General features: G+C 39.1%; 1 protein-coding gene across 5 annotated transcripts in view; it reads right to left on the bottom strand.

The window, feature by feature from the left end:
* Positions 1 to 15,309, bottom strand: part of MFSD6 (major facilitator superfamily domain containing 6) — a 28,362-nt gene that overhangs the window by 9,890 nt on the left and 3,163 nt on the right. For 4 of the 5 annotated variants that reach the window (XM_064660464.1, XM_064660462.1, XM_064660465.1 and 1 more), the window contains exons 2-3: positions 8,422 to 10,017; positions 3,318 to 3,415 (exon numbers count right to left, since the gene is read on the bottom strand). In XM_064660464.1, the coding sequence (XP_064516534.1) occupies positions 3,318 to 3,415; positions 8,422 to 9,965 (1,642 nt within the window). In that variant the 5' untranslated portion in view covers positions 9,966 to 10,017. Of the gene's footprint in view, positions 1 to 3,317; positions 3,416 to 8,421; positions 10,018 to 13,320; positions 13,424 to 15,309 lie in introns of all 5 variants that reach the window. The other variant, XM_064660463.1, reaches the window with a different exon arrangement.

Genomic DNA, 15,309 nt, shown 5'->3' with positions numbered 1-15,309 from the left:
CAGTTTTTACTACAACTTGTATAAGAAGTCTGGTCTAGATTACTGCTAACCACAATTCTTTTTAAAAGAAGTTGCTTACAGCATATGTATTGTGACACTATTTGCTAAAACCACTAACCACCATTTCATCATTTGGACTACAGTTCCAAAAGGTGTAACAATCCTAGTGTTATGCTTATAATGTTCAACAAATTTAGGATAATTTATATATAAACCATGAACTGAAGATTTTGGGATCCCAATTTATTTCAAGATAAATATGTATCATAATTATTGCCAGCTAAAGGCTGAAGCTCTTTGTTCTCTAGGCATCCCTGTGTTGCTGGAGCATCAGTAGGAGTCACTTCTTAGAATAGTACTTGTTTTGGAGTTTGCTGAGTAACTGCCAAGTGAAAACACCAAATTTTCAGGTTAACAGTATAGTTTTGTAATTTAGAAAATTCCTGTTATGCAAATTGGTGTGCTAGCAGAGCTGTTACCAGAGAATCTAGACCAGTGCTCTGGAACACTAAGCTGCAGCTAACTAGCGTAACAAAACTTCATCGTCTAGGTGCAAAATGAACAAGACTGCTTGTGTGCTTGCAGACTGATGACACAGATAGATACACTGTACATATTTGCCTACGAGGATGACTTGAAATTTACAGTTATTACAGATTCAGCCTTAGCGCTTCTTTTCATACATTGCCTGTGCCATACAGCATAGTGGTTCAAAACTCTAAATTAAGAAGGGAGTTTAAATCTCCTCATTTACTCCTTTGAGAGTGCAATGCACTTAAGGAGTTGTCCCCATCCCCACTACAGACAGCAGCTGAGACACAGCTTGGTTCCTATTACAATCGATACATGCAGTCTGCGGAGTCATCTTCCAGAAATGTCTCGTGCCCTTCAGCACAGCACATGGGGATAATCCTGCTTGTATTGCAGAAACATATTAAAAAGAAAAATAAATTTTTTACAGGAGTCAGCTGAAACTTTTTTTAGCTTTAAAACCCCCTGAGCTGATGGAACTGGAATTTACATAGATTTTGACAGCTTATTGGAAAAAAGTTATGTGCAATTAGAACAAGGACTTCACTGAGGGATTTCAAAGGCCCATCAACTTGATGCAGACATGTGGCCCACGTAGTTCCCACATGGTCTGCACAATCTACTCTTTTTTTTTGTTTTTTAAATATTTCTAATCCTTACATAGGGAAAGCAGCTACAACTATTACTTCCCTCTGTCAACAAGCTCACTTAAAAATAAGAGCTTCCACCTCACCAAATTTCGTTAAGGTGTCACTTCTTATCACTAACAACATATTCAGGGGTTATGTAAGAGAGAAGAGCAGAGCCCAAAGAAACAGGATTTGGAACTGCTGCAAAAGAAATAATGAATCAATAACAGATGAAAACTGGAAAGAGCAGGAAGGGAAATGAATAAAAGGGGAGGGAAGTCAACAGTACTTCTAAAAAGATAACCCCGATCTCCCATTTGCCAACACTGAATGAGATGACTGGAATCTAACAAATGCAGTGGCAGAGGTCAGACACATAAAAAGCACCTGTGGACTTCGTGGACACTAACAAGTGATGTTTGCTGCAGGCTGAAAGTGCACACAGAACACAGAGACCTGGGGGCTGGAGGGGGGAAGTTGTCTGTGTGGGTTTGGTTTGAACTTTCTCATTTGCTGACTGTAAATAACTGCAAATAGCCAGATTAACCAAGGAGTACATGATTCAGCAGTGGCTAAATATGATAAAGTCTGGCAGATACATTTATGAGAAAGGATTATTTGGAAGGTCCTTAGTTTTTTCTTCGAATTTCAATTACTCAAGATTGTGCCACACAAAACCCCCACCAAAACAGCTCCCTCACAGCCTTGCTGTAAAGGCAAACCTACATATTGTGCAATTCATATTGAAATTTCAGCAGAATAAAAACCACATTCAAAGTAAAAGAAACTTCTTCCCCAGCCACGACTTACAGGATGCTTCCAGGCACAAGCATATGCCTGTATTGTAGAAACCTCAGTTTTTTTCCCCTATATTTTGTGTTGGGATATCTTTAAAACAAGATTACCTAGAAGGCAACATCCAAAACTTTGTATTCATCATTTGTTCTCCCTCGATGTTTAAGCAGGCAAGAGTATAACACACATTCACTCTTCAGGTTCTTTGTAACATTTTCCTATTTTAACACTTGGTAGGAACAGTGAAGTATCAATTCAGTAGTTGTGGTTCAAGAGTTTTTTAATAAAAAAATTCAGAAGCTTGATGTTGTGGCAGTTTTAATATGATAAACTGTTTTATTAACTGTGAGGGTAAGGAGTCAGGACACAAACACATCTCTTTCTACGTGTACATAGAGATCTACATATCACTCTCTAATGGCATTTTATAACTCAGGTTAAAATCTAGCTTACAAAGACTTCTGTAAATATAGAAATATTTAAATTAAACTTGTGCTGCAGATAGAAGAATAAAACTTCTAAGCATAATCTGTGGGAAAGTTTCTAAATATTATTGTACAAATCAAAAATACTGGCTTAAAAAAGATGGTAAAAAAATGGTACTCTTCAAATACTGAAGAAACAGAAAGTAAAATAGTTATGATTTTCCATGGTTTTCAGAAGTGGTACCCACCCCAAAGACAAAAAAAAAAGGTCATAAAATCTAAGTTGGAATAATTTATTCTTTAACACTGCAACGAAGGTCTTGCAGACTTCTTCTACAACAGGACTTGACAACAGGGCTCAAATTACTTTTCACAGACCACACCTCTGTCCTTCTAAATAAGACAGTGAAAGGGCAACTATCTTAGAGAAGCTCTATTAGCACAAAGAAAGCTATTGAAAGAAATTCCACTCTAGCTATTAAAAGAAAAAAATCTATAATTCACAAGTATTGATGAACAATACCACTGAAAAACTACAAAATATTTCAAGAGAGACAACGACTCAGACTACGTTCGGGTTTTTTTAACAGCATCCTTTCAAGAACCACAACCTTTCATGTTTAATGAAGTTCACATTTATCACCAAACAGGATTTGCAGTCCCTTTGTTTAGTTTAAGGGTGTGTTGGTCTCACACAGTTCTGTTTGAATAAACAGAGAACTGTGCACAATCAAATGCGCACCCTCCCTTTTGACGTCAAATATTTCCCAAGATAAACAGTAATGGTTTATCTGCTTTATGAACATGTGTCTTCTGGGACACGTGGCCAAAAAAATAGAGAAATACTGAATATTTTACTTAAGTATAGTTCACTTGAAAACAAGATAAATGGAAGCACATCACATTATACTGGGAGGTCATCACTGAGCTGTCTTACCTTGAAGTACTTCCATCGGAAGAACAGTCCAGGCATTTTCCAGATAGGAGATGTAGATATATCGTGCTGTATTACAGGCAAGACCAATGTAAAGCACTCTAAAGGAAGTAAGGAAAAGAGAAGTCAGGACAGTTTGCACTTTCCCTTTCTGGCATGTTATAATATAGCTTACTGGTTCAGAAGTTATTTGCATGTGTGCAGTTTGCCAGTCTGAAGCATTTGCTCAACACAAAATATATCCTTATGCCCTACACCCAAACATAAACTCTCCTCTTGCCCACTCCAAACACATATTCAAAATCCTAATAAGAAAAAAAAAATAAAATCAAAGAGACAGCAGATCCACTGAGCTTATTTTAACTAAGCTCTGTAGTTCCATGCCAGGCTCTGCACAGGATTGTATTTCAGAGGGACCATTTTTAAGTGCATTTGTTTCCAAACAATCTTATTTTCTAATCATCCAGAGATTCCTTCTGCCATTTCAATATAAGCCTGGAGCAGGTTTGTATTAAAGGAATTAATTTTACCCCAATTAATATAAGTTTTTAGTCCCAGTATCTGAGAGCTGCTCAGAACTACTCTAAAACACATCCCACAGAAGCAATATGGTTTATAACAACATGCCTCAGGATAAAACTTAACCATCCTGTTGAAAAGCAGCAGATGCTGCATCTCAGAATTTGGAGGAAAAAAAGCTCTTACAACAGTTTTTAAACAACGAAACACAAAAACTATTTGTGCAGTGCATTTCCCACTGTACATTTAACCTGATGACTTTTCCCTTCCAGTTTGCCCATTTAGCATAGCTTCCCTCCAGGGTTCTCATTCATCCAGCTATCTTTCTCTTATTTTTAGATGGATCTTAGGAAACAAAGACTTAATTCAAAACATGTTTACAGCCTGAGAGAAGATGCTACTGCAATCTGTAAAGATTTTTTTCAGGGACAAGGATAATTTATTGTCCAAACATGGCTTCTTGGTTGACCCGTGGTTCAGCATAAGTGAAATAAATGCAACTGATAATCAAGGTGAAGCACAGACACTGGGAAAGGGCTCATTATTCTTTCTGCTGCTTTTTTAGTTATTTATTCTAGTAAGGTAGACAGATTTAATTCAATTGTGCAGAGCCACTGAAAATCTAGAGTGAAACACAATCACAAAAATGCAGCATCTTGTTAACACAAATACACGTGTTGACAGCAAAAAAACCAGTACCACAGTTCTCACCACGTCAGTGATATCAAAAACATTCAAAATTCTAGAGACAGGTCCATGTGTTTCACAGCAACATGAATTTACTTTCTACAAGTGGGGTAAGTTTGCAGGAAGTTGTCCCCACCCAGTCACACATCAAACCAAGCTCTGCTGCTTCCAGATACATGTGAGGTCCACGAATAGCTGGTTTAAGCTGCCTTTAGGCAACACAAGCCCAAGCATTCATGGAAGAAAACATGGGAAGCCATGAAAAAGTTTGCTATTATACAATAAAGAGAACAAACTTGTTCTTTGTGCCATGCATCATAAATTTCATCTCATCTTTTAATTAATGCCTTCTGTTCCAAACAAATAACTTGGTTCCTTTCGTAGCCACAACTTAATGTACTTCTTATGTACAACCACATTTCTGAAGTGTATTAGGACACACTGGCCACAAAAGTAACCAAACATGTAAGGTCTGCAGGCCCAGAGTGATGCACATTCTTGGGGATACAAATACTTGTACTCACAACACTTGTTTTTCCTCATCAGCAGCACAGATGCTCTGTTTAGGACCTATTCTCAACAGCTTAATTTCACTTTTATCTAGCAAAAACTTTGTCTTTTCACCACGAACTTTCTTCCCATCTGAGCTGTTCCCTATCACAGCTAGACCAGAGAAGTGGTCTTCTGCTTCAGTTTCTCCATCACTACTAACACATTCACCTACCTGTGCTTTTCTGACACGTTACATTTGCAGAAAGATTTGGATTCAAAGTTTAAGAGTGGCAATTTAGTCAACTTCTGCCTCTTAATTTGTCAGAATATGCACAGAGTTTCAGGTAAATTACAGTTTATGAAAATTTCTATAATTATGGTTTTGGAGGGGTACGTCACAAAAATTTTTGTGTATTTAGAGAATCCTTTCAAAAATGTATTTATAATAATCATTTAGACTCTTTATCAGACCTACATGGAAAATGTAAAGAGATTGTCCTTATGAACCCTAAATGCAGTATCCATAGGGATACCATATTCAATTCCACGTTAAACATTTAAAGCACTGAATCTATATTTAAGTTAAGGAGACTAAGCTGTTTACAGCCATGACTACCAGTCTCTACTTCCCATAAAAACACATGCTGGAATTGCGGTCAGACAAACACATTCAAGCTTAACCTCAAGTAGGAGGTTATTTTCAGAGCTTAACATCATCTTCCTAAAGTCACTGGCAGTTCTGAGTGTTTCTACATGGTGACATTCAACAATGGGGACTAAATATTTGATAGCCAGGTTTGTACACTTTTCTGTCCTAGTATCATAACATCATAGAATGATTTGGGTTGGAAGGGACCTTAAAGATCATCCAGCTCCAACTCTCCTGCCACAGGCAGAGACATGTTTCACTAGACCAGGTTGCTCAGAGCTCCATCCAACCTGGCCTTGAACACTTCCAGGGATGGGGCATCCAGGGCTTGTCTGGCAACCTGTTCCAGCCTCACCACCCTCACAGTAAAGAATTTATTCCTAATATCCTCTCAAAGAAACACTAGAAGCATGTACAAAATATGCACGCATGCAGTTAACAAGTGTATGAACAGCAGAGCTAGTCAAGTCAGAAACTGGGCATTTTAATCAACACATATTTAATATGGTCATGCTTAAAATGCTTGGACAATAATGTGTTAGTTAAAAAAACCTGTAAAACAGAATAGGTTTCAGACTGTTTTAAGGGTCTTATGTGCCAACACATACAATGGTAGAAACAGAAAGCTTCACAAGGCTCAAAAAGGGAAACTGAGTTTCTGTCTGATAAGGTGTAAAGACTATTTTCTTTAGTTCTATAAAGGACAGTCAACAGCTTTCTTCTGCTACTGTGACAGTGCATGCAATTCTAATACTCATGCCTGTCTTCAAACAATTTGGACGAGAAAGAAAGATTGAATGATAAACGTTCAAGTAAATACTGCAGAAAGACTGTCTACATCCAGTCTTACAACCCAGAAGAAAGGAATTTTGAGCTATTAAACAAAAAAAACAAACACCCAAACAACAGAATACCGATCCCAAATGCTTCAGCTAAGACTGTTCCAAGAAGGATACATAGTTGGAGGCTATTGGCCCTTATTAATGGGAAGATGAATACCTGTACTACAAGGCAGCAGTCAAGACATGTACAGAACTGTCAAAGAATATGCCTCCTCTCAACACACCATGCATTCCATGAGGTTCAGAAAGTACAAGAACAGAAACAACAAGGAGGAGATATCTCAAACTGTGATGACTAAATACAAGTAAGCATTGGATAACATTAAAATATGACTAATGTGCATTTCCCAGGTGTAGGTATAAAGAATGCTGCTTCATGGCAAATAGGAACCAGAACAATTTAATCTCGATCCAGTCTTGACTTCATAGGCTTAACAATGCGAGAAAAAAAAAAAGAAAAAGGGAGAGTTAATCCCATATCTCATCCTTCCTTTCACTGGCCAACACTCCTACCCCTTCCATTTCATCTTATTTACAACCATATCACTCTTTGGTTTTTGCTCTGTCTTTAGTTGAAGTCTAAGCCTGAACTTTGTACTATAACAATATACATTGAAAGAGCATACCCAAGCTATCTTTAGCTATCAAGACTGTGATCTCTTCTCACCACTTCTCCATCATCACGTCCTTCCTCCAGTCTTTGCATGCAAGATGCCATTTTCTGTTACTAATCATTGTCAAATCCAGAGATTAGAAGACTGACTCAAAGTAGAGTTCCTCCTCAGTTTAAAGTAAGAAAAAAACCCACATTGTTTAAGTAATCTCTCAAATTACTGTGCTAAGCATCTCAAACACTTTTAGTAGAGGTCAAATGAATAAAAAAATTAATCCCAATAAAGGCAAAACAAAGAGAAAAACCACACAACAAAATGCACAAAAAGAAGAGCGCAGACAGTTTAAAAATACTTACAATTCAATGAGTGTATAATTATAAACTGGGCATTTGGAAAGCCTATGATGCTAGCAACACACAGAAGTCTGTGCTCAGTAGCACGAAGCACCTCAGTAAATATAAAAAAACCCATCTTTATGATTTCAGCAACTTAGTTCCCCCCCTAGCTTTCCTCCCCTGAGCATTTTTTAAAGAGTCGTGAAGAGATTTAGAACATGTGGAAATTAAGTCAATTGTGAATTTAGTGGAAAACAATGTTCACAACATTCTGGAAGCAGCCAGTTTCACTCACACAAGGCAAAAACTACAGGAGGAGCCCTGCAGTCATCTCGCTTCAGTAGCTGCAACTAAAGGACGAGAGCAAGCCCTGAACTGGTAAGTGACACTGCCAGGCTGCAACCTCATTCTGCCAACACCCTGAGTCTGATTACCAGGCCACGTGCACAGGAGGTGCTCACCTCATTTCCTCATCTCATCCTTCTCCCCTCTCAGCCTGCAACTGACACCTTTCCAGGCTACTGTGGGGGCAAAGAACTGCCCTGCAAGGGGAAGCAGGCTAAAGCAGGAGGTGTCCAGAATGCTGCTACTCACGGGAAAAAACCTGAAAAATTAATGGTATTTATATGTCAAAACAGACAACCCTTAAGTGGGTGGCAATGTGTAAAGACCTCTAACACAGCACTGCATCAGGGAACTAGGATGTCTCCTAGAACCATCTGCAAGAGGTTACGATGCCAGGCATAAAGCACACACTAACACGCAATTCAAACACAAAGGAAGCATGTCAGAGCATTTTCAACTCCTAAAATAACAGAAACTCCATCACATGAGCCACGTAACCGAACAGGATTTGGAATTAAGGGAAAAAAAAAAAAGGATTAGCTTGAATTTCACTTTGAATTTCTCAGGCTGAGCCTGAGAATCACCATTTTTTGCACAGCTCTTTAATGATTGCTACCATCTTACCTGATGTGACCAACCAGTTCAATGAGTTTGTGGCTGAAGAAGTAGGCAGTGAGCTCAGACACATGACTGAGCACAGAACAAACTCCAAAGAGAGTGGTGGTGCCATTCAGGTCTTCCAAGTGCCAGTAGAGAAAGGTGAACACAAAGCCATATCCAAACCCCATGAACCATGCCACGAAGAGCACGGAGCCGTACTGGATACTACACAGCAGTTTTATTAGGTCCCAAAAACTGAAAGACTGCGACTGGCTCATACTGGTAGGAGTGTTATCCGAGGATTCGTTGGAGGCATTTCTGTCTACCTGTGAGATTTCTACCTCTTTTCTCTTATTTTCATCTTGCTTGAAGTGCGCGTAATGAAACCGGAACTGGGTGGCCACAATTAACGCCATTGTCATCAGGACACCAAAAACAATGAAGACAATCCTGTAGTTCTTGTACTCAGGAGCTTTACATCCTTGACCTTCAATGCTAACTTCTGTATGGGTATAGTCAATGCCAATTCCCACGGAGAGCATGGCCAGCCCCCAGCCCAGAGACCCCCACATACGCTGCAATCCATACCGGTCCCTGTGTTTGCCAAGGTACTGCAGGGTTATGGTGTCCACAATAGTAACAGAGGAAGCACTGAAAAATTCTCCTATTATGACAACCAGCAGAATGAGTAGGAAGATGGCCTCTACTTCTTGTTGATCATAAACGAGCACAGCTTGGTCAGAAGGCGCTGGCTTTGTGGTGATGGCAGCTGGGGTGGCACTCGGAGTTGCGTTCCCTGGTGAGGCTGGGCTAGTGGTGGTGTTTCTCAAAATCAAATGGGTACTGTTTTCCAAGATAAAATCCACATCGCCGCTCTGTGTAGGTGACAGGAATGTTATTTCAGGATTAGCTGTCCCTGTTGTTTCCAAAGTGACTGGACTGGAAGTGAGCAGGTCTCTCTTCCTGCGAACATTTGGGGATGCAGCACTCACTGTTGTTAGCAGAGAGGACATCGAGGTGTTTTGGGAAACTGTTGTCAAAAGGCTGCTTGCATTGGTGGGGTGTGCTGGGGGAAGGCCCTTTGGTACACACCTTAAGGTGGCTGGTCTCACAAACCCAATCCCCAGGTTAAATAAAACCCAGCACAAAAGCGAGAACAAGAGGACGATCTTGCCTTTCTTGAAGCGATCTGCCACCACTCCCCAGAAGGGAGCACTGCAGAACTCAATAAAGTACCTGATGCCCACCAGAAGTCCACTCTGGCTGGGTGACATACCCAGCTGCTTGTAATACACGGGCAGCAAGGGGTAGAGAGAGCCATATGCAGAATAGAAGAAAAAATAAAAGACCTTTGAGATCAGGAGATCGTTGTTTATTTTGACACAGTGCTTTTCTAACCAATCCAGCTCTTCGTCTGGGACCGTGGTTGTCTCCGTCGAAGGGGATTCATTATTGGGTGGCAAGTCTTGATCCTTGGAAATGCCATTAAAAGGATCAGCAAGCACATACTTTCTCTTCTGTTCTTCTTCGTCATCGGTTAGAATGGCAACCTTATCATCAGCTGCCATGGTTCACCACAGCATCCAGTACCTGGTGGACTCTCAAGGAATGAGGGCTACCCTGCGAACAAATGAAACATAACATGGTTAAGGTACCACACAGGAACAGCCATCAAGAACAAAAGACAGCTTCTTTTTTATCAGTGACATTCCTGAGCAATAAATGCAGTATCAGGGCGGGGAAGGCCATTTGTCTGGACTAGTGGTACATAACCAACAGTGTTTTATGACCAATTCTGTGAAGTTCTCCCAACAGCAGCTTTAATATTGTGCAATAAAAATCTCTCATGTTTAGGACAGAGAATAATTTATATTTTCAGAGTAACTGTGGCAATTAAGTGCTAGCCTTTGCAAGTCTCTTCTTTCAAGTTGTCTTTTCTCCCCCAAGGCTAACTGCTTTATTTTCAGTATTCCCCACTATACCAAACAATAGCCATGGTTTCGTAATTAAATAATGCAGCCACATATATATCCAGGTATTTCTAATCATCAAAACAAATTATTATCCAAAGCCTCATGATGGCCTTCAAAAGGTTCATCAGTCTCCTCTCAAAAAATGATTTTTTAAGCACTCCACAACCAACCACAGCAGAAATCAGTGGGAGGCTTGAGCTTCTAGGCTGCATGGCAAGAGAGGTGGGAATTAGGATGGGGCTTTGAGATTGAAATTAGGATAACAACCTCAAAGACATCAAAGAGCTGGGAGCAAAGAAACACAGAGACAGGCCCTACCATGGTATCTTCAAGTCAAATTCTGAAATTGAAGAAGGGTGGATTGGAAGATAACTGCACTGCAGCTGCCCACGCTTATCCTTTGTGGAAGTAAAAGGGTACAAAACTGACAAGCAATGCTAAAAAAATAAATTCACCAGTCCTTAAGATTTTGAGCTGACCAACCAGCTTTCACAGTTAAAAACAACAACTCATTCCAATAAGCTAGGCTAGCTAAGAAAAGCTTCCCTTTCAAGGAATAAAAACCAGCTCTGTCAGCAGGGTATCAGCTCAAAATCATTATTTGAAAACTACTTTTGCTCTATTAGTACCTGTAAATCCAATGTAAGAAGCTTAGCTCATTGGACTGGTGTTATTATCACACAGGAACCTTTTGAAAGACCAGTATTTAAAAACAGCATTTTATTTCAGAAGAACTTGAAATTTCTCTAAGAGCACTCAATCTGTGACCTGGACCTTCTCTAAGAATTTGAAGTTGGACAGGATGATCCTTGTGAGCCCTTTCCAACTCAGGATATTGTATAACTCTATAAGTATTTTTTGCAGGTCTGCACTTTATTCCAAGAAGAAGAGCACAATGAAATCACAGTCTTTCAAAACTCAACTGGAAGCACAGTATCATCCCCTTAAAATTAGTCATGCATTGATATATTCGGTGCCTTTAAGTTAATTAATTCATCATTATCTAAATACTGACAATGCATTTGAAAACTGGTACAAGGCTAATAACAGAAAAGAGACTAACATTCACTAGTATGTTAAATTAATTGTTTCTTATTGATTCAAAAAACAAATAATGGCTGACAAAACAAGCCAAGGGTATTTCTAAAAACGAAAGTTCATTAAAATAACCTAAACCTTACACAGTTCAGTGATAGACAAGTCTAAAAATACCATCATTAAACTCCCAAACACTGATAAGCTTTGTGTATGTTTTTTGCTTTTAAATGTCATTTCTATGGGATACTATCTATGAGGATCTCTGGTTTCACTTACGGAGAAAAGGCCGCACAAAAATCTTGGAACCTTAAATATTCATGTATTCAAGGTCAGAAGTTACTAAAAACAATGCCAGCACATACATACAGCCTCGTTTTTTAATCCAGTTTCTTCAGAGACAGATTTAAAAATAAAAAAAGGCATTTGAAGTGTCAAAAGATTAGACAGTCCTAATTAAGTTGTTAGAACAATCAAATGTGAAAGCACAGTTTCTTGCTCTTACCTGCTACCATCAAAAGCCACATGAACCAAAAACCAGCAGCTGTCTAGTGAGCTCCTCCAATTTTTAGTTCAGCCAGCCACATCCACCTGACTGCTGGAAGGACTGTGGGTTATTTGCTCATTTCTATATCCAGAAAACAAGCCCTTCTAATGAGAAAATTAGATCAGTGCTCTTATTTTCTTCATGCCTTGCCTTGCTTTGACAACAAAGACTCCAGAACTTGCACAGGGCCCCACTTCTGTCAAGGGGATGTAACTGAGCTTTCAGTATATACTCATCTGTTTACAGCAACTTGCTTACTAGCTACATCAGAGCTTGACAGCATTTAATTTTGAAGAATAGATTTCCTCCCTGTTCCCTCTCCTATCATGACAAGATAGAACTCACATTTTAACCATGTGGATATTTTAGGACAAACAATTTAGGACATATTCTTTGCAAGCATATGACTTGAAATTGTCCTGATTTAAACAACACAGCCATATTCCTTATTCCTACATATGAGCTCTGACCCATGTGGTTTCATATAAGTTATATCAAAGGCTTTCAGATCAATTAGCATTCAATCTTTTTTAATTTAGTTTCCCTTTTCTACTGAAGTGGAACTGAAATTTCGCATGCCATATGAATAGTGGGTATATTACAAATTATTAGACTGTTCACCTTTAAACAGTTTGGTTGCTGCATATTCTTCCCCCCTCAATAATTTATATCAGCCCCAGCATCCATCTTCTTCTAGCATATTGTGTGCAAGGATTAATCCAAAAGATACACTCCTGGTATTCTGACTAGAACATCTTGCGTTAGAATGCTATGAAAAGTATATTTCATGACAATTTCAGTAAATATTTTCCCACACTGAGAGTGTTTCATTGAATATTATTAATAACACAGAATATACTCTTCAGAAATATAACAGCATCAAGACTGGTAGGAGCCATATGGCATTCTTTATTGTTTTGATCACTAGTTTGTTTAGCAGTCAGGTTTTTGAAACTGATATTGAGCAATTTTTTAAGCTCTAAAAATAAATGACTGAAAATGACAAAATGAACAAAGGGGTATTGTTACTGAAAAATCTACCAAAAAAACCCTGTATCTACAGGGCTTTCCTTCTACTGACAAAACCCCTGTGCCAGTCAGGGATTGAATGTGCAGCAAACCAAACAGATAAAAAACAATGTGCTTCTGAGTAAGAAAAGTCTATTTATCTGCTGGTTATTTTAACCACAGCCTTCAAATACTGTATCTTCATTTTGCAAAAATTTTTTCTGACCCACGAGATGGTAGGAGGGCAAAAGACAAGCACTACTGGCAAGTTTAAAATGAACAACAGAGAACAGGAGCGAGGAAGGAAGGTTCAGAGAGTACATGGAATGGATTTTAGAGTGAATATAAATTTTAACTCACTTGAGGCTGAAGAGAGCACAAAGCTTTGGTAAAGGCCTGTTGAATGTCATCAGTTCAGCCGTGACAAGTGAGACCAAAGAGGTGTCTGAGTGATACCATCACTCTAAAAAACAAGAGTAACAGTTTGAAGGCTGTTTTCCTCAAACTTAGATAAGTGGACGAACACACAGCAAAGCCCTAACATGCAAATTGGAAGGAACTTCTGCAAGGATCCTGAGAAAGCCCAGCAAAGGGAAAGGGAAGAGGCATAGCAGGCGCACAGCACATCAGATGTACATCACAAGAGAGCACTTTGGTCCTGTGGCAGACAAACAAGCTTTTATCTTGACACAGGTTTACATTTCCAAACCACTACACAACTTGGAACAGGGAACCGAGCCTTGTTTCCTGGCCATCCCATCACCCCTGACACGGCTACAATTGTAAAAGGGCTCATTGAAACCTGAAGTGCCCATTCTCCCCCAGCCCATGACCCCGTCGTACCGGCCTGGGACCGTACGTCCCTCACAGCTGCACGGGAAGCTCGTGGCCCACCCAGCTCCCTCAGACTGGGAATTATTCTGCGGGATCACATGTGCTCTGAGCCTCTTTATGCACAACTGCAAGTGCTTCTCTTCAGATATAAAGAACGTACTTGTTAACCACAAGGTTATTCTCCCTTCAAGATTTGGACAGATAAGGGGTTTTTTTTTACGTAAGTAGAGCCTATGATTTTTTTCTAAGTTTCCTGATACAGATTCCTGCCACCTGATTTTTTATCTACTCCTCCAGCAAGTCAAAATCTGCTTTCAAACCCTTAGATCTATGACACGTTTTTTTATCCAGTCATCTTGTGCAAAAGGCTACAGCAACTTCCCTGCAGATTTGTACCTTTGAGCAACTATCTGAGGAACGGAGGAAAAACAATTTGTCCCAAGGAATTCAGTGATGACAATGCAGGGGTCATTTTAATGACTGCAAGGAGGCTCTTTGGCAGGTAGTTAAAAAGAGGCAAATAGGGGTATTCTGCATTTAGTTAAGTATCATCTTGGCATTCTTGCCTTTTTTATTTCTTAAATCGATCCTCATTTACTCTGGCTCTCCCAATAATTAGGAGGATTTCAAGATCAGAAAGGATAAAAAGCTAATCTATTCAAGACAACCTGACATTACAAGAAGTTTCTTATAAAACAGAGAAAAATTATAATAAGGAAAATAAAAATAACAGTATACTAAAAACTCAGCTCTCTCCTTAGAGTCACTTCTCAAAACCTTGGGAAAAAAACCAACCAAACACCTGCTTTATACTGTATCTCAGGGGAAAAAATAAAAAAAAAAGCCAATCAACAGATCAGACTGGGGTAGCAAATCCCTAAACCTCTCAAGGAAAACACCACAGCACTTACAGCGTCAGGCATTGAAACTTCACTTGCAAACCAACAAAAAGTTAGATTTGAGGTGAAAAGTACTGTTGTTTTAAAATGAAGTTTAATTCAGCGTAAATATTACATTCACTAGGCTTTGAGAATTAAAGTATAATAATGACTCATAAAGCAGAGCATCAAAATCCAGGTTTGGATGTATATGAATGTTAAAAAACGAACAAACAAACCCCCATGACAGCTCATCAGAAGACAGTGCAAATGATCTAGAGGCTTAACCCAGTAAATACGTAGCAAAATGACTCACAGTAGAAAATTTATATTTATACAGTCTCGGAAAACATACTCCAAGAGTAGAATTTTGAAACAGGAATCATCAATTAATCTCTCAAACAACATGTAGCTGTAAGAACAGAGCAGACTAGCTTGCTGTTTGCATTGTGTGGATAAATCAAAGCCAGCCAGGATGGCAACACATCTTTTTTCACTCCTTCCAGAATTCCACTGACTAGAAAACTGACTCTGTAGCAAACACATTAAATTCCACGTGGAGTTCTCATACCAACATCTTTAAATCTGCTAATAGAAAACATGTTTCTTCAAAACCCCCTTTTTTTTTTTTCCAGTC

Source organism: Pseudopipra pipra, chromosome 7 (genome assembly GCF_036250125.1).
Source record: "Pseudopipra pipra isolate bDixPip1 chromosome 7, bDixPip1.hap1, whole genome shotgun sequence".
Classification (NCBI taxonomy): domain Eukaryota; kingdom Metazoa; phylum Chordata; class Aves; order Passeriformes; family Pipridae; genus Pseudopipra; species Pseudopipra pipra.
This window is presented reverse-complemented; position numbering and strand designations above follow the sequence as displayed.